Below are 22,441 nucleotides of genomic sequence, written 5' to 3' on the forward strand. Positions count from 1 at the left end.
TATGCAATGAACCCGCAAACCACCCATTCTTTCGTCCCCTCATGAAATAAATCCATAGTCCATTGTTCTTCACTGCATCACAAAAAAGTCCCGACATGAATGTACCCTCGTATTTTTGATGAGGCGGTGTGGTTTTGTTTTCATATGGTATGGCGGGTCTGGAGTGATTTATGTCGGCGCATTTAACAAAAATAATTTGGTTTTTTTAGGGGTACAAAAATAGTTTGGTGACCATTGGCGGCTTGCCGCAAGTCTCACATTCAGGTCGAGGCCTATTTTTCGTTTCGGCCCACTAATTCATTCCAACGGCCCGATAAGCCCGATACCCCCGACAACCCGCACGACTCGAGCGCTCCACGGGACAAAAGTAATAGTTCAAATGCAACCTAAATTTGTCTTTTTTTAACTTCTAGAAGAGGACGAATTTGACCCTGAAATTTTATATATATATGAAGTAAGTTGAGATGCACATTCAAGATTTTTTTCAGAATTTTTTGAAATTTTTTTAATTGAATTACACGGTGATTGTACCATAAGCTTGATTGCACATATATGTGCCCCGCTCCACGACGGTGGCTTCCGCCGCCGCTCCCTCCATGCCTTCCCTGCCCGTCTCGCCGCGCCGCCACAGCAGTGCAGGTGCAGCACGCAGACGCCACCGTGCCCCGCTGCTCTTCCTCTCTCCCACAACAGCAGAATCCCACCTCCACTCCCCTGCTCGAGCCAGACGGCAACAGCACCCGTGCCGCCGCCGGAGATCTCGCGGAGGAGGGCCGCAAGCACGCAGATCGGCACCAAGTTGAAGCTGTGCCGCTGCAGCTCCCGGCTCGTTATCCAGTGGGCCGCCCACCTATAATAATTAATAAGCTCTACCCGTCTCTCCCCCAAAACCCTAGCCCTCGCGCCGCCGCCGAGCTCCTCGCCGCCCGCGAGCTCGCGCTGCATCGTCGCCATGAAGGTACGCTGCTCCTCTCCGCTCCCGCGCTGATGCGCAACTCTGGGTGTTCTTAGATGGGGTTTGTGACTATCTAGTGTCTGATTTGCTCGCCTTTTGTGGTTTCAGTTCAACATCGCCAACCCGACCACCGGGTGCCAGAAGAAGCTTGAGATAGATGACGACCAGAAGCTGTGAGTATTTCGTGCCCTCCACTTGTTTGCAGTTTCTGTTCCGTTTAGATCCATGTGAGTGATGTATTGCTTTAACTGAACACTGTTCAGCTTCTCATCCTAGTTTTCTCCAGGGATCGTGCATCTCCCTCATTAGTTTGACTGCTTAGCTTCATGTGGTGTGTTGGGCATCACGAGGGCAGTGGTAATTAGTCAGGATATACTACTTTTAAATTTTGCGGCATAGGTTTTAAAATCTAGTTAAAATGCAAGAATAGTTGTGTTGTGGGCAAGCTATGTTTTGCTTGTGGTTGTTTATGTGAGATGTTTGTTGCATGTGAAAATTTTAGTGTTTGTTTATTATGGAGTTTCTGTCAAATATCGTCAACTCTATTTTTTTTGTTGAATGGCCCACGTTGGTGCTGCCAAGCCATGATGAGTATGTAAAAATGTTTGACATCATTGGTGATAGTTAAAACCTACTGTTCTCTGTTCACTGGGATTTGTCAAGATTTTCTTACGTCAACTAATTGTAACTTTTGCAACATGAAGTTTTCCCAAAAATTGAAATTCAATTTGAAAAGCCAAAATGATAGTATATAAGTTATTTAATTATTTGTTGAAGTGCCACTGCTTGCTTCTCTGCCTTGTGCATTTATGATAGCATATATGATGTTTCTATAGCTAACACCTCGCTGCTCTGCTTTATTTATTTGGTTCCTATAGCTAACACCTTTGTATCAACTACAGGCGTCCCTTTTTTGACAAAAGGATCTCCCAGGAGGTCAGTGGTGATGCTCTGGGCGAGGTAATCTTCGGATAACTTATTTATTCTTAATCCATTGTCTTCCATGCTCAAATTTGTGTATATATTATTATTTTTGGTTTTGCAGGAATTCAAGGGTTACATTTTCAAGATCATGGGGGGTTGTGACAAGCAAGGCTTTCCCATGAAGCAAGGAGTGCTAACTTCTGGCCGTGTTCGCCTTCTGCTACACAGGGGTAAGTGGCTGCAGTCTTGTTTCCACAGTACCCTTATTGATCAGCTTATATCTTCCCACTTTCCTAGATATTCTTTGCTGAACATTTGTTATGAGTTCTGTAGGCACTCCATGCTTCCGTGGTTATGGTAGGCGTGATGGTGAGCGCCGGCGGAAGTTTGTCCGTGGTTGCATTGTCAGCCAAGACCTCTCTGTTATCAACTTGGTGATTGTCAAGAAGGGTGAGAACGATCTGCCTGGTCTGACTGACACCGAGAAGCCCAGGATGAGGGGACCCAAGAGGGCCTCCAAGATCAGGAAGCTGTTCAACCTGTCGAAGGATGATGATGTCCGCAAGTATGTGAACACATACCGCAGGACATTCACTACCAAGAACGGTGAGCTTTCTTCTGTCAAGCTGCAGAGCTGCCTTGATTATTTTCTTGATTCTAGTCCACACCTAGCTATTCTGTTACTTCTGCGTTGAATTTCCTAGTGTCCTGAAAATAAAGACATGCTAGTAGTTATTTTAGTGTCATAGTGCAGTGATTTGGTTAATTCTTTTGTTTTTGACAAAATGCTTGAGGATGAGTTGGAATGAGTCTTGTGTAACCATTGTTTTCTAAAGTTGTGCAACTAACCATGTTAACCTGAATACTTCGGTTGCAGGCAAGAAGGTGAGCAAGGCTCCTAAGATCCAGCGTCTGGTACCCCCTTGACCCTCCAGAGGAAGCGTGCTAGAATCGCGGACAAGAAGAGGATTGCCAAGAAGAAGTCCGAGGCTGCTGAGTACCAGAAGCTTCTTGCCCAGAGGCTTAAGGAGCAGAGGGAGCGCCGGAGTGAAAGCTTGGCGAAGAGGAGGTCCAAGCTTCTGCGGCCGCCAAGGCTTCGGCTGCCACCTCTGCTTAAGATTGTTCAGAGCATGAGAGATGTCTGAATGCCTACCTAAGCTATAGTTCGAGAACCCTCATGTTCTGTTTTGGATCTGTCGACTGCCCTACCCGAGCTTTCTCGAGTGCAATTTTGCATGAACATGCTTCTGGCTTGTCAGTATTTTTCGAGTACCAGTGATTTACCATGTTGGTTTCTATTGTGAAAGTTGGACCCAACACGTAGCTTTAAAACTTTGCTCTCCGCCAATATGTCAAACTTATCTGATCTTGCAATTTTGATTGTAGTCTCTAGTTTGTTGCTAGCATCTACGGCTGTTCTGCCCGGAGTGTTTGCTCTACTGCAGAAGTAGCACAAATCAATCAATGCACCACCTCATGGCATGTTATTCTTCGAAAAGGAACCTCTATATTTTATAGAATCAACCACCACCAATATGAGACTATTTAATTCTTGAATTTATAAGAAATCATTTGAAAGTACGGCGGCACTAAAATTCAAAAAAAAATTACATTACAACAGTTGGTAAATCAAAATGTTTAAATTGTATTACATGTGGAAAATGAATGGGTAAAGCTGTGGACTTTAGAAAAATATTGCGTGCACCCCTACATCCCAACTAAAAATATTGTGATTGTTAGATCTCATTGTAAGCAGCGAGTGATTTTTGCGGTTTTTAAAGCCTTGCGTGGCGATGACATTTACAAGTGTCTGTTTCCTTGATGTCTTTCTAGTATATTTTTCAAGCTCTCATGGACTGACTAACAATTGAATAAAGAAGACGATCAGAGAACTCTTCAATGTAATTTTATTTTCTTTATACTATTTTGTGTCAAATTGTCCTTCTCTTGTCACCAATTATTTTCCTCGATATGAATTAGATATGAGACACCTTTCTGGTGTTTTTCTTTTAAAAAATCATTTTTCCAAAATATTGTTATTGCCATGTACTCTTGAACCAAAACAAAAGTAGCTTTGTTCCATTGATCAAGAGTTTATAGACAACCTACAGCAGAGTTCCCATCGACTCCTTCACTGGATGGTTCATCATTTTCAATAAATAAATCTATTTAAGCATCGATTAATCTAAGCGATTAACAATTGCAAGTATGGGTATACAATAAAGTTAAAATAAAGTAAGCGGTTAAGAAATCTAACTTCTAATATTACTATACTACATTTCTCAATTGAAACAAACTCCTAATGGTATCATTCTATTTCACTGGTCCTACTACGACTACGGGTGTGCCAAAGGCGCGCCTACTTTCTAGTGCAATACAATTGATCTAGCTATTTAATTAATCCAGATTGTTTGCTGATAGGATCTAATATCTAGTCTTAGAAGTTTCTTTTTTCTTGACGACACACGATACAGACGTAGACGATCACATACACGCACGCACAATCAAGAGGCTAAGAAATGAATACCAGGCCCGTCGAATGGGCAGTGCAGCCGGCGCATCAGCACCGGGCCGCCCATTCCGGGGGGCCACCAAAATTAGGCCAGTAACTCTAATACACAAGCTAATTTTATTAACTAAAACCCAAAAGGCCAAAGCAAGCAACGTAAGATGCAAATTAACTAGACAAGGAAGGGACGCCGTGACAATTTGTCTTCCGTCGAACTCGACGCCGCAATCGCCGCCGCTGCTGTAGTGCCGTGCTGCAAGTTGCCGGGAATCAATGGCCATCGAGTATCCTGTAACCCTTTTCCAGCCGGCGAGGTCAAACGTGCTTGGTGGTGACGCCTCTGCCCTTCAAATTTCTTGGCGTGCTTGCTTCTGGAGGTCTGGGATGTGGTCGTGATGTTGCTGTTGTAGTCCGTGCACACTAGTCCGCGCTCCGCACAAAGTAAGTAGTTAATCACAATTTATAAGCAAAGAAATTGTTTCTAGATCTCCTTTACTGATGATCACCAGGCATGAACTCCATATTTATTTAATTAGCTTTGTTCTATATTTTTTAATTATGATCAGGTCAGTCAATTACTCAGTCATGTCTTCTATAGTTAGAAATAGAAATCATGAGTCTGCTGCTCAAAAGCGCAAGAGGCAAAGAAGACTAGAACAAGTCGCTCAGAGTCAGATGGGTGCTATTGATAGATTTGTTGTTCAGAGTCAGAGACAAATTCACTCTTTAATCCTTTAGCATGCATGAAATCTTGTAGTTATATTATAAAGTATGGATATATTTTCATTATTTGCATTTTATAATATAGTTATGGGGCCACCATTTGTGTTCTGCACCAGGGCCACCAAAACTTTGGTACGGCCCTGATGAATACCCAAAGTATACTTGTGCGCTGCTGATTAATAGTGTAACCAAGAAACAATTGGAGGACGACGCCATAAGTTCCAGATTCAAGATCATGAGTTACTACTTGTCACTCGGAACTCGGAAGTCACTAAAAATGAAACCGTTGGTGAAGGAGTCCATTGAAGGTGTGTTCACAAAATCCGTTGTAGTCTAGCTGGTTAGGATACTCGGCTCTCTTTTTTTTTGAACAGGATACTCGGCTCTCACCCGAGAGACCCGGGTTCGAGTACCGGCAACGGAATATTTTTTGCAATTTTTTGGGGTGCCCCCTCGTGGGCCGACGAACAAGCACCCAACAAGAAGATAGGAAAATCTCCGAGGGGCCGGCCCAGGCGGCCCAAACCACCATCACCTCCCTCTCGTCCCTGCCGGTGAGCTCTCTCCTCCCCAGCCGCCACCGCCAGCCATGTCGCGCTAGCTCGCGGTACCCACGCCCAACCATCTCCCCCTCCCCTCCCGTCTCTTCCCATCCATCAACTCCGCGAGCTCGTCCTTCCCCGCTCCACCTCCCTGACTTAATCCCTCTTCGCTTCCCGCGTGTCATTGCGTGAGGCGAGGCGCGGCCATTCCCATCCATGGCGGAGGCGGCGGGTCCCGGCGGCGACAAGCTCATCCTGCGCGGCCTGCAGTTCCACGGCTTCCACGGCGTGAAGCGGGAGGAGCGGACGCTGGGCCAGAAGTTCGTCGTCGACGTCGACGCATGGATGGACCTCGCCGCCGCCGGCTAGTCCGACAGCATCGCCGACACCATCAGCTACACCGACATCTACGGGTTAGGTTCCTCTCGCTTCGTTCCTGCTTGTTCACCCGCATCTATCGGTTCGTGCTTCCTAGTATACTGATGACAGTTGATCCTTTTGTTTTCTATCGGCCCCCGCGTCGCCCCCGCGTAGGGCGACTCGGGCGGTTCCGACCCCGGCCGCCGCCGCCACCCCTCCCCCCTTCTCCCCCGCCGCGCCGCCGCCGGAGCCGGCCGCCGGAAGCCCGTGCGGCCCGCCGGGATGGCGGCGGCGTGGCTTCCCCGACTCCTTCCTTCCCTCTCGTGGCGGACGCGGACGCCCATGGAGGGCGGAGGGGCTCGTCGCCGGGCTGCGCGTCGTCGCCGCCGGGGAGGCCGGATCCGGGCCCCCAATGGCCGGATCCGGCGACTGCGCCGGCGGATCTACCGTCGGGGTGGAGCTGGCGCTCGGGGCTGCGCGGATGCGGAGAAGTCCGACGCGGGCGGCGCGCGGAGAAGGCCTGCGCGTGAATCTCCTCAACGGCGGTCGGGGCCGCGGGAACGCCCGTGATGGTGGCCGGTGCCCACGCCCGCGAGTGCGCCTGTGCGGGCGGTGCGGCATCCGCCGCCGGTGCTCTGCGGCGGCCGGGTGGCTGCGGCCGGCGTGAGACCGAGCCGGCTGCGCGCGCCGGCAGGGCGGCTCGCGGTCAGGGCGCACCGGTGTGGGCGGTGCGGCATCCCTTGGGTGCGGAGGACGGCGGCATGGAGACGAAGCTCGGCGGCGGCTTGGTTTGGTGCTGCGACAGTTGCGTCCCCCGGTTGGGAAGGCCGTGGCAATGGTGTCGGCTCGCTACGGCGAACGCGTGCAGCGGGGTTTCGGAGCTCCGGGCGAAAGCCCTCGCCAGATCCTTTCTGGTGGAATGGCGGCGGCGCCTTCGGGCGTCGCTCTCCCTGTTGAGGGCGTCATTCTGGAGCAAGATTCCTGTTGCACAAGTCTCTGGGTGAAAACCCGGTCCAGCTCCTGGACGAGCGACGGCGGCGCCTGCGGGCGTCGTGACCTCCTTGGAGGCGTCGTCTCTAGAGACACTATTCGTTCGGCGGCATGGCTGGCCTGCTGCTCGCGGCTCCCTCGATCGGCGGTGACAATTTTGTCGCTGGACGTGCGAAATGGCGGTTGTCTACCTCACGCCAAGATGTCTGCTCCCCTGTTGGTGGCCGAATGTCATCTCTGGCAGTTGTTCGGCTGCTTGCAGTGTTCCGCGGCGCCTAGTGTTGCGTGGCAACCTCAGTGCGGTGTGGGACAGCGTTGAAGGACGGCGCTTGTGGCGACTACAGCCGGTGATGGCTTGGCCCGCAGCGGATCGTGGCTGTTTGTTCAGCGCAGCTGAGCCTACCGGTGCGGTACAACGTCGGAAGACGGCGTGGGTGACTTTTTCGGTCTTCTGGCTTGCGGGCGGCGTCTTCGTGCGAGGGGGAAAGAAACGAGATGATTTCGAACCACGGCGGTGGTCTGGCGGCTTGGTCCAGGTCCCGGGGGCGGGGCACTTCTTCTTGCTGCCTCGACGGCAATTCCTAAGACGAGTCCGGTGCGTGGTGCCGTGTGGCGGGTTGGAGGTCCCCGCACATGGGAGAGGCGTGCTGAGTGGCGGGTCGGGTCCCCGCGCACGCGAGAGAGGCGTCCAACGGCGGAAGTGGCTAGGCCCCCGCGCGTTGAGTTGCTCCGGACTTGGTGTTTTTCTTGTCGTCGGGCGGCTGAGTTGGGTGCAGCAGCACTGCGGCGTTGGGTCCTGCACGGCAGTGGCCTCTTGGTACGATGGTGTCTGCCCCTTCTGCTCCTCTATCAATGCCGGAACACTTCAGTGGTTCGATAACCACATGATTGTGATGATGGGTGGAAACTGCGGTTGAGCCTTGTCTCTCTGTCGTCTTGTGGGTAGAGTTGGGCTGTGTTGATGTTCCAATCCAACCGGCCAGTGAGTATATTTGAGCGGTTACCCGTGTTGACGTCCCAATCCAACCGGGCGAGTTTTTGTTGTTTTTCTTTTCTTTTTTGGTTTCCTGCCTATGGCCTCCCAGGGCCGTAGTCTTGTATTTGCTGCTATATCAATAGAAACGCACTCGTCGAGTGCCGTTCGTTCAAAAAAAAAAGTATACTGATGACGATGGTTAGAATCACCTTTCGGGGACCTCGATGAACCACGAACATGTTTGCTTTGCAGTTGGAGACCTTGAATTGAACATGCTTGGGAGTAATTCAGCCTTACCGTAGAACATTCTTTGAGCTCAGTTCGTCCTGACCTGTCGTTTAGTATGATTGAAGGGCAAGGCGATTGTTGTGCTTTGGTGGACATCATTCATTCTTTTGCTGGAATTATTCTGTCCATTCAACTATGCAAGTATTACTTAAAATTTAGGACCTGAAGTTGCGGTTTCAGCCTGCAGGCAAACCAAGAGGCTTCATCAGTTGAGGAAAAAAGGACACCATTTTACAGACAGCCCATGCGTTTCTGAATGATTCTTTCCAAATTTACCCACCAAAGTTGGAACCTTACAGTTTCTGATTGTCACTAACATCATCTTATACTCACCTTCATTGATTGATTTTACTGTTTACGTCCCTTCTGAAAAGGGGAAAAAATATGTGCTTGTTCTTATTTACTCTGATCCCAAATGTGTTATGTACTCGTGTGTTCCTCTAGCTGGTTATGGAATACCAACATTTAACTTGTCGGCACAGTTTGTAAATTTTGAGTGGAACCCCATAAGATAAGAAGAAGAATAAGTCCTGAATGAAACTATTGCCAGGTCTTAAATTTTGACGGGAACTACGGCGGATCCATTGCATCAGCCTAAACCAAGCCATTGAAAGAGCAACAGTGCAAACAGAGGTTACAAGCAGAGAGGGGGCAGGGGAGGCCACAAATACACGCGCTTCATTACTTCAGAGTCCAAATATCTGTCCCCAATAATGTGTCTTTTAGAGCGAAGGGGCTCACGGTGCAGTGGCAAGGGCCACTGGTCGGGGGCTCCCGCCCAGAGTTCAAACCCTGGGTGCCGCGTCTAATTAAGCTTTAGGGGTTTTCCTTAAAGTATTTCTATCAAAAAAATAATGTGTCTTCAGAGATTTCCTGATGCTGAATTTCTGCTTTGCTCCTCCTCTGCAGGATTGCTAAGGATGTCGTCGAAGGCCCGCCGCACAACCTCTTGGAGTCGGTGGCTCAGTCGATTGCAAAGGCCACGCTGCTCGAGTTCCCTCAGATCTCCGCCGTCCGGGTGAAGATTGGCAAACCTCACGTCGCTGTGCAAGGCGTTGTGGACTATCTGGGCGTAGAGATAACGAGGCACAGAAAGAAAGCGTGAGGGTGAGTTGACTGTGGAATGGGACTTGTTTGATTGCTGATAGATGCTGCTGCCCTTGGTTCGCTACTGTAATTGAATAGTCCACACTTGTTCGCATCATGTTTGATGAACAAGATTTGGCTGTGCTGTTGTGTGAACTGAAACGGGAATATATAATCGAATAACAATTAGCGCAAACACTACCTTCTGTTTTTGAAACAAATTGACGCACTTCAAACATCACCTTGTATATATAATCCATGGTGGAGTCACAGTTTTGAGGTACAAATGAAAAACTTGCGATGCTCTTGAGAAAAAGTATATGAGAGAGTGGCACTTCATCAGAAAAGAAAAAGGATGGTAGTTTACCTACTTAAGGAAAGGAGAAGAAACACAAAATCCATGCTGAAAAAGGCCGCCAATTATTTTTAAGATCAGCCCATGGAATGCAAGTGGTTGGGAACTGATCGCCGCTCTCATATCAACTCCTCGTCGCCTCCCTAATCATTCAATTCCCTGTCGCATTCATCCATGGTCTGGTCTACCTGTTCTGTACCAAAGCTCCCTGCACTACACGTAGCATACTGATGGTAATTGGATTGGCCCTCCCTTCATTCTTAAATCACTTTATGTTATGTACTCCTCCCATTGTGTAATCCAGCTCAGGGATGTGGTTGTTTATGTGTTGGATTAGAGCATGATTCCCTGCACGCTTTATGGTCAAGCAACAATGTGTACTACTATAGTATTAGTAGTATAGACATGCTCCTACTATCACTTAAAGCAGTTCATGTCTCCTGTTTAGTTTATTTTTTTACACGAAGTATGTCTACCACTATCACGACATTAGTTAGAGTGAAAAAAATCATATATCAAACTTTTTAAAGACACATTATTATCTAATAAAAAAATAATGTGAATTGCGGTTAGTTGAGTTCCAACCACAAGCTTACCGGCTGTTGCCAAGCAATCATAATTCCAAGACAACAACCGGATCGGCCGTAATCCTCCATGGTCAAACAAACTCAATTTTTTTTCTAGTTTTCTTGGCTGGTTGATCCTCAACCAACCTGCACGAAAATGGCAGCGCAAACCGGCGCAGTCAAAAAAGAAAAACAACCACCAGAAAAGAAGCAAAAAAGAGAGAGGAGAGAGAGTGTGTGTGCGCGCGTGTGCGCTCCTCGGGGTCTTGATTGACTCTTGAGCTACCCGATTCCCGAAAAAGCAGGGCAAAGGCCTCCCCTCTCTCTCTCTCTGTCTCTCTCTCTGGTGCGGCGGTGCCAGAGAGAGGGAGACTGGAAGAAGAGGAGGAAAGTGAAGCGGAAGGGAGGAGTAGCGAGAGGAAGGCGAAGGGGGCCATGGCGAGGAAGCATGGCTGGCAGCTCCCCGCGCACACGCTCCAGGTGCAATTCCCCTCCCCTTTTCCTTCCATCTCCCTTGAGAATTTTACCGCAGGAATTGGCTGCGAAAAAAATCCAACGTATTTGGTCTCTTCAGTTTGGCGATTTTGTTTGCTAGCGGTTTTCACTCGTCCGCGCAATCTATCACAACTTCAGCTCGTATGTGCTACGGCCTACGGGGAGAGATACGCCTAACGTGGTGTTCGAAATTTAGCACGCGGCGGGGTGCAATCATCGAAACAATGCTGCTGGAACCACGCACAAACGCGCGATTGTGACCTCTCGTCTAGCACTTTGATTCTACTGAAACAGCTGCAAACGAAAGAAACCTTTTTTTCTTTTTGTTTCAGATATACTAGTAACTAAGAGCAAGCTACTCTTAGCTGTAGCTCCAGTAGGGATGGCTTGTTCACGTTGTTGGTTTGGCGATCAAAGTCCGTCATGTCTTACACTGGTGACGGTGAACCTGTTGTATATTCAATGATTATGGAACCACGCACAAGGTGCTCTGATGGATAGCTCCATCCATATGACCATATCTAACTTTTTAACATTTAAAAACTATATCTCAATACTGCCATCGGATTTGTGCTTCTGATGAATCTTCAGTCTGCTTAATATTTTCCAAGTATCAATCTGGCAAAAAGAAAAAAGAGGAATGAAGTTACCAATTTATTCCCCAGCATGCATTTATGTTAAATAGTTTACAGTGCTATCTCAAATTATGTTCTGTTAGTTCAAAAAATATGTTGCGTGCAGTTATTTTCACCTCTACACAAACATTATGTTATCTATACACCCCTCCCAAGGATCACTGTACTGATAAAAATCCCAAACATGTCCAAGATGTTCTATTTTCATCTTGCTAACAGTGGCATGACAATTTTCTTAATATATTATGGAACAGGTTGTCGCAATTACGGTTTTCTTGCTTCTTGTGGTCGCATTTTATGCGTTCTTTGCACCATTTCTAGGGAAGCAAGTCCTAGAATATGTTGCAATCGGCACCCATACTTTCATGGTAAGCAGCACTGCATTCCTTTGTCATTTAAACGCGTTGATGTCATTGCCATAATTTACTTGCGTGAATTCTGCCAGGCATTCGCTGTCTTCATCCTTTATATCCGGTGCGCTAGCATAAACCCTGCAGATCCTGGGATCATGTCACAGTTTGAGGATGGCTTCATTGATGCACCTGGAAGTACTGCTGACATACAGGGCACTAATTTGCCAGCAAAAACTGATACTGCTGCTGGCACAAACTCCCCAACATCTACTTATAGGAGCTCTCTAGATGGCCGTTCTAATCGTGGTGGTTTAGCTGTTGGAGACGCAAATATAGATCTAGGGTCCCAACCACCAAGAAGTTCAAGGAGCTGCTTACTTGGAGGGCTTGTTTGTGCTTTGTTTATCAAGGAGGATTGTAGGAAATTTGATGATTCAGAGAATCAAGTGGACGGTGAAGATGCCTTGTTTTGCACATTATGTAATGCTGAGGTACGTTCATGTGCAGCTGTTCAATGTTTCAACCACACAGCAGCTTTTGTCTTATCCTTAGTCAACACGTTCTGTCTGTCTTAGCTGCCACACAACTTGGCTGAAAAGTGAAAACTTGTGTTTTCAGTCTTGCTGATTTACAAAGAAAAATTTGTCAGGTTCGCAAATTCAGTAAACATTGCAAAAGCTGTGACAAGTGTGTTGACGGATTTGATCATCACTGTCGGGTATTTCTTACACAGAAACTGCATGCGCCTTCAAATTTTAATTATGAAAATCTCATGTTTGGATCCTCTGCAGTGGTTAAATAACTGTGTTGGACGGAAGAACTATTTCACTTTTCTTGCTCTGATGACTACCAGTCTCCTCTGGGTATGTAAAGTGACTTTGTGTATTATTCAACATCTAATAATTCAGTACTTGCTAAACTATTTTATCTTTTGTATTGTAGCTTGCCATTGAAATTGGAGTAGGCATTGCTGTTCTTGTTATATGCTTCACCAACAAGAATTCAGAGAGAATTATTCAAGACAAGCTTGGGAATGGCTTACCTCGTCCTGCCTTTGCTACCATTGTCGTAAGTTCTAGCAGAAATTGTCAATACTTTTATATTGTAATTTAGTCTTGATACTACATTATCAATTGTAATGAATAGATTTCTAGAACTGTATGCAATTGTATAGTCATTGTTTCCTGTTTCCATGACTTTGTTAGACTAAGACTTTGCTATTTGTTGACTGAATGTGAACTTCTTATGTGCAGGCCTTTTTCACTCTTCTTTCTCTAGTTGCTTGTGTACCTTTAGGGGAACTTTTCTTCTTCCACATGATCTTGATCAGAAAGGTGTGTCTCACAATTTTCGCCATGGACAATATGCATGAAAAGGCCACCTTGTTCTTACTATATTGCTTTTTTTTTTCTACTTAGGGGATCACAACTTATGAATATGTTGTTGCAATGAGAGCTATGAGTGAAGCACCACAAGAGGAAGAGGACCAGGAGGAGGTAAACATTGTTTACTCCCCAACAAATTCAGCCACTACTGGGTTCAGTGGTGCTAGTTCACTTGGTCTTCACTACAAGGGTTCATGGTGCACACCTCCAAGGATTTTTGTTGATAAGGTAATTTTCAATGGTTCACACTGCTTTGAAAATTTGGGTACGGCTAAAAAATTGGACACTAACTTTGAACATTGGGTAAGAAGCTGCATGGTGGAAACAATGTGTTAATCGAAAAGGTGTTCTTTTCTAACTTTTCTGTACTTCCAACTCTGAAACAGGATGAGGTGATCCCACATTTGGAGCCAGGCATGGTACCATCAACCGTCGACCCTGATGCTGTTAGACACACTGAAAGAGCAAACAAAGCCAAGAAGCAAGTCAAAATCAGTGCCTGGAAGCTTGCAAAGCTGGACAGCAATGAGGCAATGAAAGCTGCAGCGAAAGCTCGAGCATCATCCTCTGTCCTCAGACCTATAGATACACGCCGGGGTCCAGGGTCTAGCCTTAGCTCTAGCGGCAATGCAAGCATGAGAAGCAGCATGAGTGCTGATTACAGTGCGAGTGCCACCAAGGAAAAATGGGCTGATATGAAGCTGTCGTCTCTTCATAGCTCCTCGTATCCTCAGAGTCTCGCAAGCCAGGATGACTACGAATCAGGCACACAGAGTGCTAGCAGCATAAGCAGCCCAGTCCGCATTCACAAGCCCGTGCCTCACACACAGATTAGTGTGCCACCTGCGCCTCCACCACCTCCAAGGCCTGCACCAGTGGTAATGAGGCCGCAGCCTGTTCCAACCACACAGATATCCAACCCGGTGTTCCAGTCAGCAACATCTTATGTCCGGGAAAACAGAAAAGCATCGGTTGTTTGGGATCAAGAGGCTGGTCGGTTTGTTTCAGTGGCACCCGCACCCACAAGACCAGGGGCTGCTGCTGGTGATCAAGCAGCAAGGGCGCCACGTTTCTTGGCAAACCCAGGTGGTGCGCCAAGCAATCGCGAGAGAAATCTCGCGCCCGTGAATGCCTCTTCCCCAGCATTGACATCTGGACAGCCGTCTGAGAGGTTGACATACACTGGGCAGTCGATATTCTTTGGCGGACCACTTTTTGGTGCTGCTGCTGCTGCTGGCACTCGGAGGAGTGATGACCCGGGTGCAAGAGCGCGACCCGAGGAAAGGAGGGAGTTCACTGCCCACCAACTTGACACTGCAGGAGAGAGAAGGCGAACCGCCGCGTCCTTCCCAGTGTTTGCTCCAGGAACGTTTCAGACGAACCCACCGCCGTTCAACAGGTGAGCTCATGGTACTTGTTTGCTGACAGATAACTACACCGACAACAGGGGTAAGATGATCGCTGGCTTCACTGCTGGGTGACATAATAAGAGTTCTGAACAGCTGCTGGCAGACTTCTCCACTGTCTTAAGGATCACCAAAGATTCCAGCAGAGCAGCATCTGTCGGAAAACCATCGGAAAGAGTCAGCAGGGCTGATCTTTACACTGAAGCTTGACTGGAACGAAAACTGGAAGCATGACAGTTAGAGGAACCAATCGGTTGCGATGTAAATTCTTTGCTCGTTAATTATGGGTAGCATTTTTGTCCAGCATTTTAGTGCTTGAATGCTCTGGTTCAACAGGACGAGGGTGCCTGAAATTCATGTGGTTCCAAGAAAACCTGCAGAGTTGTTGCTCGGGTAAATCACATGTTATGTAGTCACAGTTTATACTTTATAGAGAATGCAGTACATCTTATACAAAGCTCTATGGTTTCTTATTCGTTGGCATTGAGCCCCAGCATCACTTTTACATCGATTGCTTTTGAATCTTCCTTATTACGTATATATAATAATTCTCCTGTTGCCGGACCAGTTTGGTTAGGGTGAGTGTGGGTGACATATCATATCATATACGAGAGCAACTTTGGATTCGAACGCAATAATCTGAGCGGAACAGCTCCAGAAATTCTCTCATTTGCCACGATTAAAATTTTGATCGATCTATACCACTGGTTGCTCCTAGGCCCTTATTTTGTAGATTAATTAATTAATCAATCATATGAATTCTCTGTTTTTCTATGGAAACTTAAAGGGCTATTTATATTCCTACCCTTAGTTGTGAACCCCACCTCAGTTGTCCCCCTAACTCATTCCCCACCTCAGTTTTACCCTCCCACGCACCACACTTCGCTGAATTCTACCCGCACGGACGGTTTCCGTCCGTCATTGACAGGTGGGGCCCACTTTTCAACAAATATATGCACCGCAGTTGTCTCACTGACCAGTGGGCCCCACGAGAAACTTTCCCCATTCATCCTCCAGCCATCTCGATCCAGATCTGGGAGGGAGGGCCGAGCTCCCTGCCGCCGCCGGGCGCCGAATCCCCACCGCCCTCGCCCCTGCGGCGCGCGTGCTTGCCCGGCGAGCGCGGGTCCCTGACGCGCGCGTGCTGTGCGCGGCTCCCCGAGGGCCCCGCCGCGTGGTGCCGCGGCTCCCGGCCGCGCGCGCATGCCCGCCGACCTCCCCTGCCGCGCCGGCCACCCGAGGCTCCCCGCCGGCGGCCCTCCACGTCCTGCGAGGCGTCGTGGCTCCCTGCCGCGCGCGGTCCGCAAGCCCCCTCCCTGCCTCGCGCGGGTGCCTGCCGGCCGCGTCTGGTCCGGGCCGCCGCCGCCGCCGCATCCCCGCCGGCCACCGCTCCGTCTAGCCTCCTCACCGGTCTCCGCTCCCCCGCCCGAGCTTTCCCGCCGCCCCCCGGTCGAGCTGTGGTCCGTGGGTTGAGCTCCCTGCGCGCGCGGCCGCCAGCAGGGCTCCCGCAGCCCGGCGCCAGGAGACATTCCGCGCCCGGCCGCCGGCCTCTCGCCTCTCCCCCGGCAGATCTCCTCCCAGGAGCGCGCGGGGTGCAGCTTCCCCCGGCCGCCTCCTCCCTCCGACTCCCTGATTGTTGAAGGTTGTTTTAGTTCTCTGCTCTACAATATACTGATTGTTGAAGGTTATTTGTTGAGCTGCTAGTTTACAATTGCTTTGTTGTACTGCTGAGTTAGTGAACTAGTGCAGATTACAATTGCTTTGTTCTGAAATGATGCTTACAACTGATGATTACTTGCTGAAATAATGATTACAATTGTTGAGTTAGTGAAATGATATTTACAATTAATGAAAGAAATGATGATTACAATTGCTGAGTTAGTGAAATGATGATTACAATTCTCAGCATGGGTGCATATTACAATTGCTTTGTCCTGAAATGATGATTGCTTTTATAAGTGGCTGCGCTCATGTATATTTCTTTCCCTTTTTTTTCATCAAATAGGATGGATGCAAATACTTCCGAGCAGCAGCCACAGAATCCAAGTGCCACAAAATCCAAGTGAGGCAGCAGAGGCATCAGTTCCATTAGATGTGTTACCTGATGATGATGAGAGACTATATCCTGAGTTTGTTGGCAATTTGCCACAATTCGAAGAAACAGATGAGGAGGAGGAGGAGGAGAATAATGACATGGCTGTGAATGGGGATGATGAGGATGTAGATGACTTCCCGATGATTGAATATGACAAAGAGAATCCTTCTCTTGAAGAGGGCAGTGTATTTCCATCAATGGTTGCTTTACGGAATGCACTTGCTACCTACTGTCTTAAGAATGAATATGATTACGAAATCGACAAGAGTGAGCCAAGAAGATTAACTGTGCATTGTGTCTTCAAGAGGTGTCAATGGAGGTTGCATGCCTCCCCAATGAGGAATAGCAGAATCATTCAAGTCAAAGTGAACCCGCATCGTCACTCTTGTCCAAGTGCTGAAAGGAAAGCATCATTGAAGTTGTGTAAGAGTAGGTGGTGTGGTGATGTAGTGTTGCCATGGGTGACAGAGAATCCATCTATTGGCCCCACTGAATTAGTGAAGAAAATCAAAGAGAAGTATAGTGTTGAGGTCCCTTACATGAGGGTATTCTATGGAAAAGAACAGGCTCTGGACATGATTTATGGTCCTTGGCAAGAAAGTTTCAAGTTGCTCTACACTTACAAAGCTGGATAAGAAAAAGAGAGAATTTAGATATCCAGTGGACTTGGAAAAGAGGACATGTACTTGTAGAAAGTGGCAGATGACCGGGTTGCCGTGCATCCATGCCCTCTTCTTCATTACTTCTCTTCGTGGTTCAGCTGCCGAAATAGATCAGTATGTACATGAGTACTACTCAGTGGCCAAGTTTAATGCAACCTATGCTGAAAATGTACCTTCTATAGAGGCAAAGCATCAGTGGGACATTGTTGATCCAGGTTTCGTGATGCATCCTCCAATTCAAGGAAGAGCACCGGGAAGACCCAAAAAAGTTAGAATCAGATCAAGTGTTGAGGGAGCTGGACTTGGGCCTAGAAAGCGAAAATGCAGGAGCTGTGGCAGATTTGGACACATTGCTAGAAATTGTAAAAATGCAGTTGATCCATCTTTTGGAGAAGAAGGGCATGAGGAAGAAGAAAATACAGTAGAGGCACAAGATGGACCCTCTAGGTATTATTCCTCTATTATTGTTATTGGTATTCTACTTTTATGTTCTGCTAGTAATTCCTCTTATGCGTGTATTGATTTTCAGGGCAAGGAGTGCACCCAAAGGGAAGAAAGGGAAGGTAAGAACTGAAGAAAGATTGGAGAAAAACTCTAGGTAATATTGGCTGATTCTTTGTTGGGTTTGCCTCAGCGAGCATGCATATATATATATATATATATATATATATATATATATATATATATATATATATATATATATGGGCCCTAGGTAATTTTCTTTGTTGTTGATTTTTATGTTTAATTGTTGTTTTACTGTTTTTATGCACAGGGGAAAGAATCCACCTAAAAGGAAGAAACCAATTGAAGATGGTCCATCCAAAGGGAAGAAAAGGAAGGGAGGAACTGAAGATAGTCCAGCCAAGAACACTAGGAGCAAGCAAGTCAAAATTGCAAAAAATACAAGAAGCAAGAAAAAACTTATCGTGGACTGTTGATGTCTTTTGGCTTGTAATTCCTAGTGAAAATGTACCAGCTTTATCGGTGTCTTTTGGACTGTCATTTGAAACTGGCAGTCAGAGTCATGCAGTATTTTCTGGTTTGAAATTTGACTGTGAGAAACCATTTCCTGTTAGTTCGCATCAGACTGTGAGAAACCATTTTCTGTTAGTTCGCATCAGACTGTGAGAAACCATCAGATTTAAAACAGATGGTGGTAAATTCGGAATATATGTGATGTGATGTTGATCTGAATATATGGTGTTGATGTGAATGTTTCACTACATCTAAATATTTGAATGCATCTAGTGTTGTTAATATTTGAATCTGATTCACCACCTGCTATGAGCTGACTACATCTGAACTCTTGGGCTAATCTCTGATGGCTACTACGAGAGGATCATGACTTCTGTTTGATCACTTTTTTACTGCATACATCCATCTCGTAAATACATCCATCTCGTTTAACCTATAAAGAAACGGTTAAAACCAGGATTCCTAGTGACTGGGCCAAACATATACATGTAACTGGGCCTGCTCAGCCCATTTGACAATTATTATTTATTTTGTCTAGTTTAACACATCTAAATGTGTAGTAAATTGTTTAAGCGTTAAAAAATGGTAAATACCATTGAAATACATAATGTTTGCCTTTAAATGAATATATAGTGCAAAATTGAAGTAAAAATAATTAAACATTTATTGACTCTAGTTCAAACTATGAACTTCAAGTTGAATCTTATGAAACCTCTTCAGAGATGTTCCAATTTGTGAACAAAGTATATATGAACTGTTGTCAAATGTTTCAAATTTTTTATTACAAACTTTCAGCATCATATTATGACTCCATGCCAATTTTCTGAATTTTTGGACCACATTTACATATTATTTTATTTTTCTGAAAATGACTAGAATAATATGAATTTAAATATTGTTGCCATATATTTGAAATTTTGAACAAATTTAGGATATGATGTGTATTTGTGTATACTTAGTTAGGTATATATTTATATAGGATTTTTTGAACCCTATATGACATACCTATAGTTCAAATCCGAATTTATAGAAAAGTTTTTTCTGTAATTTGTTTATAGTTCAAATCCGAATAATATGTTAATTATATTCCGTTGCACTGTAAGGCATAACTTCGAGCCTGTCCGACTGGTCCCTGGAGCACTCTGTAAGGACCTAACCCCTGGTGCTTGGTTCGAATCCCAGCACCACCAATTTTTTGGGCTTTTGGCGCTGGTGGATGGGTGAGGTTGGCACTGGTGGATGGGGGTGTTGGCGCTGGTTCTGGACGCTCGCGGTGGGTGAGGTCCTGGTGCTGGTTTTTGCCTCTTTTGGCCGCTTCTGTGCTAAGTGTTAAACTTATTTTTGCCCACTAAATGTCTAAAGCATCAGTTCATACAACAACAGTGCCATGACCTAATACTAAAATTTATAGCAGTTTATAAAACAACAGTGGCATGACCTAATACAACAACAGTTCATACTAAAGCAACATTTACATACTCAAATTTCCTCACTCCTAAACAACAGTGGCATCACAGTGCTAAGCAATTTATAGCAAGATGTTTTCAATGATTCATCATAAGAAAAAGCACACCGATAGATATCAAAGAAATATAAAAGACTTTAAACAATTTCTTCATGTTCTTCAGTTTGGCAAGGTCGGCATTCATTTTCTTCAATTCGGCAAGGTTGGCATTCATGCTCTTTAGTTCGGCAAGGTTGGCATTCATGTTCTTCAGTTCGGCAGCAAGTGTGTCGGAAGCCACATATGCCCTACTGTCGACGGCTTGTTCCGGGGCTGCTCCGGTCATCATGTCATCCCTGCATATGCCTAGTGCCGCAATATACTCCTCCAACCACATAAAAAAGTGGCATTGTTTAAGAGCCTAATCCATCAAAATAAACCAAATTATTATCACACAGTTTGATCCACACAACTGTTCACGAATCTAACACTTAGGAAGCTAAATAACATGAGCAAAACGAGTGCAAACCTTTCCTGCCTGCGCCTTGCTTTCGCACTTCACAAACTCACGGCCAAAGTTGCCATTCTCTGTCCTTTTCGTTGTGCACCTCACAAGGGGATCCAACCATGGGCATTTTGGACAGCGGGTGAGTGGCATCGGCCCGTTCGTGGCCAATTCATATGCTCTGATGCTTGAGCTGCTCCCACGCGACATGCTGACCTGCTCATAGGTATGTATAAGCCTCTTAGGATGTGTGGTCAGAACGATGTGCCTCTTAGGATGTGCTTTAGAATTGGGCTGTAACGATTTTCAGAAATCAAGATCAGCAGTACAACAAAGCAATTGTAAACTAGCAGCTCAACAAACAACCTTCAACAATCAGTGTATCATAGAGCAGAGAACTAAAACTACCTTCAAGCTTCCAAACGAATTCACCAGCGGCAGGCGCAGCAAGGTGGATGCTGGGCGGGGAAGCGGACTGGACTGCGGAGGGGAGGCCGGCGGGGCCGTGCGTGCGGCAGGCGAGGCAGGGAGTCGGAGGGAGGAGGCGGCCGGGGGAAGCTGCACCCCGCGCGCTCCTGGGAGGAGATACGCGGCGGGGCCCTCGGGGAGCCGCGCACAGCACGCGCGCGCGTCAGGGACCCGCGCTCGCCGGGCAAGCACGCGCGCCGCAGGGGCGAGGGCGGCGGGGATTTGGCGGCGGAGCCTCGGGCTGCCGGACGTGCAGCTCGGTCAGGGCAGGCAGCCGGTGGGGAGGAGGAACAGAGGCGACCGGTGGGGAGCGGGCATCATGTGCGCAGCAGGGGGGCGGACAGCGGAGGAGGTCGGACGCGCGCGGCAGGGAGGCGGACAGCGGGAAGCCGCGGGGAGGCCGGCGGCCGCGTGCGCAGGGAGCTTGACCCGCGGTGCAGAGGCGCGCGGCGGCGGTAGGGAGGAGGCGAGGCGCGCAGGGACGCGGTGCAGAGGCGCGCGGCGGGGCGCCCGGCGGCGGCAGGGAGGAGGCCGCGCGCGCAGGGAGCTCGGCCCTCCCTGCCGCGGCGCGCGGCGACAGGGACTTGCCTGGCGGGGCGGCTGGAAAGCTCGGGCCACGGGAAGCCGCAGGGAGGCCTCGGGCGGCCGGATCGGAGGCTGCGGCGGCCCTGCGGGACCCTAGCCGCCGCCGCTCCGCCTCCCTGGATCGAGATGGCTGGTGGAGAATGAATGGGGAAAGTATCTCGTGGGGCCCGCTGGTCAGTGAGACAACGCAGTGCATATATTTGGTGAAAAGTGGGCCCCACCTGTCAATGACGGACGGAAACCGTCTGTGCGGGTAGAATTGAGCGAAGTGTGGCGCGTGGGAGGGTAAAACTGAGGTGGGGAATGAGTTAGGGGTACAACTGAGGTGGGGTTCACAACTAGGGGTAGGAATATAAATAGCCCAAACTTAAATTACAGTCAAATTGCCGCATGGAGATATGACAAAAAACAGAAATAAGCGTTTGGTCCACATCAATCAAACTCAAAAAATTGTACGTTAACGGAAGAAGTAAAAGATCAACCACACCAGATCATAAACCCATTTCCTCTAGATTTAGTAGAGCTTTTGGGGTATTCAGTAAAAAAAATGTAGAGAGAATTATTTTCTTGGCCCTAGAAAAGTTGCGCTTAGTTTCTTAGCCTTTTTTTCTTCTTTTGAACTTGGCTATTTGGCCCCAAAACGAGTTTCGTTTAGTTTCCTGGTCCTTCCATCACCTACAATTAGGTCTATAGTCTAATTATATTTCAATGCATCAGTTTAGGGTTTTAGCCAAGAAAATGACAACATAAAGAAAAATTTCATGATTTTTTGGTATTTTTCCCACTAGTAAACTAATTTCTAAGAATTTATAAATCAATTTTCAATTATTAAATCACATGAACATAGTAAAGTAGTGAAAAGTTCAATGGAATCATATCTAAGCATGCTGGATCTAGCAAAAATCACCAACATGTCATTTGAGCTACAGAAAAGTAGATATTGCTTTTAATAGATAATTGCAAGTGACGGAAGGGCTAAGATCTATTAGTACCAATTTTCAGTAGCTCAAATGATGTGTTGATGATTTTTGCTAGATCCAGCATATTTACTGATGATCTATTATAACAATACCTCACTATTTTACAATGTTTCTATGATTTAAAAATTTAAAATAGATTTATAAATGTCTAGAAATTATTTACTAGTGGGAAAATACCA

The 22,441-nt window shown here is 47.1% G+C and overlaps 3 protein-coding genes, 1 long non-coding RNA gene and 1 pseudogene across 4 annotated transcripts; all 5 read left to right on the plus strand.

The window, feature by feature from the left end:
* The first annotated feature begins 566 nt into the window (after positions 1–566).
* Positions 567–3,227, plus strand: LOC120679578 (annotated as a pseudogene).
* A 2,404-nt stretch (positions 3,228–5,631) lies between these two features.
* On the plus strand, positions 5,632–9,554 carry LOC120678392 (dihydroneopterin aldolase 1-like). Its single transcript, XM_039959563.1, has 3 exons — positions 5,632–5,988; positions 6,025–6,066; positions 9,177–9,554. Exons 1-3 carry the CDS (start codon positions 5,870–5,872, stop codon positions 9,370–9,372), a joined length of 357 nt encoding a protein of 118 aa, XP_039815497.1. The 5' UTR covers positions 5,632–5,869; the 3' UTR covers positions 9,373–9,554.
* A 901-nt stretch (positions 9,555–10,455) lies between these two features.
* Positions 10,456–15,031, plus strand: LOC120678391 (probable protein S-acyltransferase 19). Its single transcript, XM_039959562.1, has 9 exons — positions 10,456–10,754; positions 11,659–11,772; positions 11,850–12,248; positions 12,407–12,475; positions 12,549–12,620; positions 12,700–12,825; positions 13,011–13,091; positions 13,176–13,370; positions 13,529–15,031. The coding sequence occupies exons 1-9, from the start codon at positions 10,710–10,712 to the stop codon at positions 14,543–14,545; spliced, it is 2,118 nt and encodes a 705-aa protein (XP_039815496.1). The 5' UTR covers positions 10,456–10,709; the 3' UTR covers positions 14,546–15,031.
* A 720-nt stretch (positions 15,032–15,751) lies between these two features.
* On the plus strand, positions 15,752–17,559 carry LOC120678313. Its single transcript, XM_039959437.1, has 2 exons — positions 15,752–16,016; positions 16,554–17,559. Exons 1-2 carry the CDS (start codon positions 15,752–15,754, stop codon positions 17,276–17,278), a joined length of 990 nt encoding a protein of 329 aa, XP_039815371.1. The 3' UTR covers positions 17,279–17,559.
* Positions 17,560–17,639: 80 nt separating this feature from the next.
* LOC120679736 lies at positions 17,640–18,220 on the plus strand. The gene is made up of 3 exons (XR_005677297.1): positions 17,640–17,752; positions 17,835–17,903; positions 18,078–18,220. It is a non-coding gene; the product is annotated as an uncharacterized LOC120679736 (long non-coding RNA).
* Positions 18,221–22,441: the final 4,221 nt, after the last annotated feature.

This window comes from Panicum virgatum, chromosome 6N, assembly GCF_016808335.1.
Source record: "Panicum virgatum strain AP13 chromosome 6N, P.virgatum_v5, whole genome shotgun sequence".
NCBI lineage: Eukaryota > Viridiplantae > Streptophyta > Magnoliopsida > Poales > Poaceae > Panicum > Panicum virgatum.

Bases quoted from the DNA above. Each gene is read 5' to 3' on its own strand.
- LOC120678392 (XM_039959563.1), top strand. From the start codon at position 5,870: ATGGCGGAGGCGGCGGGTCCCGGCGGCGACAAGCTCATCCTGCGCGGC. The intron at 5,989-6,024 runs CGACGCATGGAT...CGCCGGCTAGTC, and splicing joins CAGAAGTTCGTCGTCGACGT to CGACAGCATCGCCGACACCA. The intron at 6,067-9,176 runs GTTAGGTTCCTC...CCTCCTCTGCAG, and splicing joins AGCTACACCGACATCTACGG to GATTGCTAAGGATGTCGTCG.
- LOC120678391 (XM_039959562.1), top strand. From the start codon at position 10,710: ATGGCGAGGAAGCATGGCTGGCAGCTCCCCGCGCACACGCTCCAG. The intron at 10,755-11,658 runs GTGCAATTCCCC...ATTATGGAACAG, and splicing joins TCCCCGCGCACACGCTCCAG to GTTGTCGCAATTACGGTTTT. The intron at 13,371-13,528 runs GTAATTTTCAAT...ACTCTGAAACAG, and splicing joins CAAGGATTTTTGTTGATAAG to GATGAGGTGATCCCACATTT.
- LOC120678313 (XM_039959437.1), top strand. From the start codon at position 15,752: ATGCCCGCCGACCTCCCCTGCCGCGCCGGCCACCCGAGGCTCCCCGCC. The intron at 16,017-16,553 runs GTTGAGCTCCCT...TTCATCAAATAG, and splicing joins GGTCGAGCTGTGGTCCGTGG to GATGGATGCAAATACTTCCG.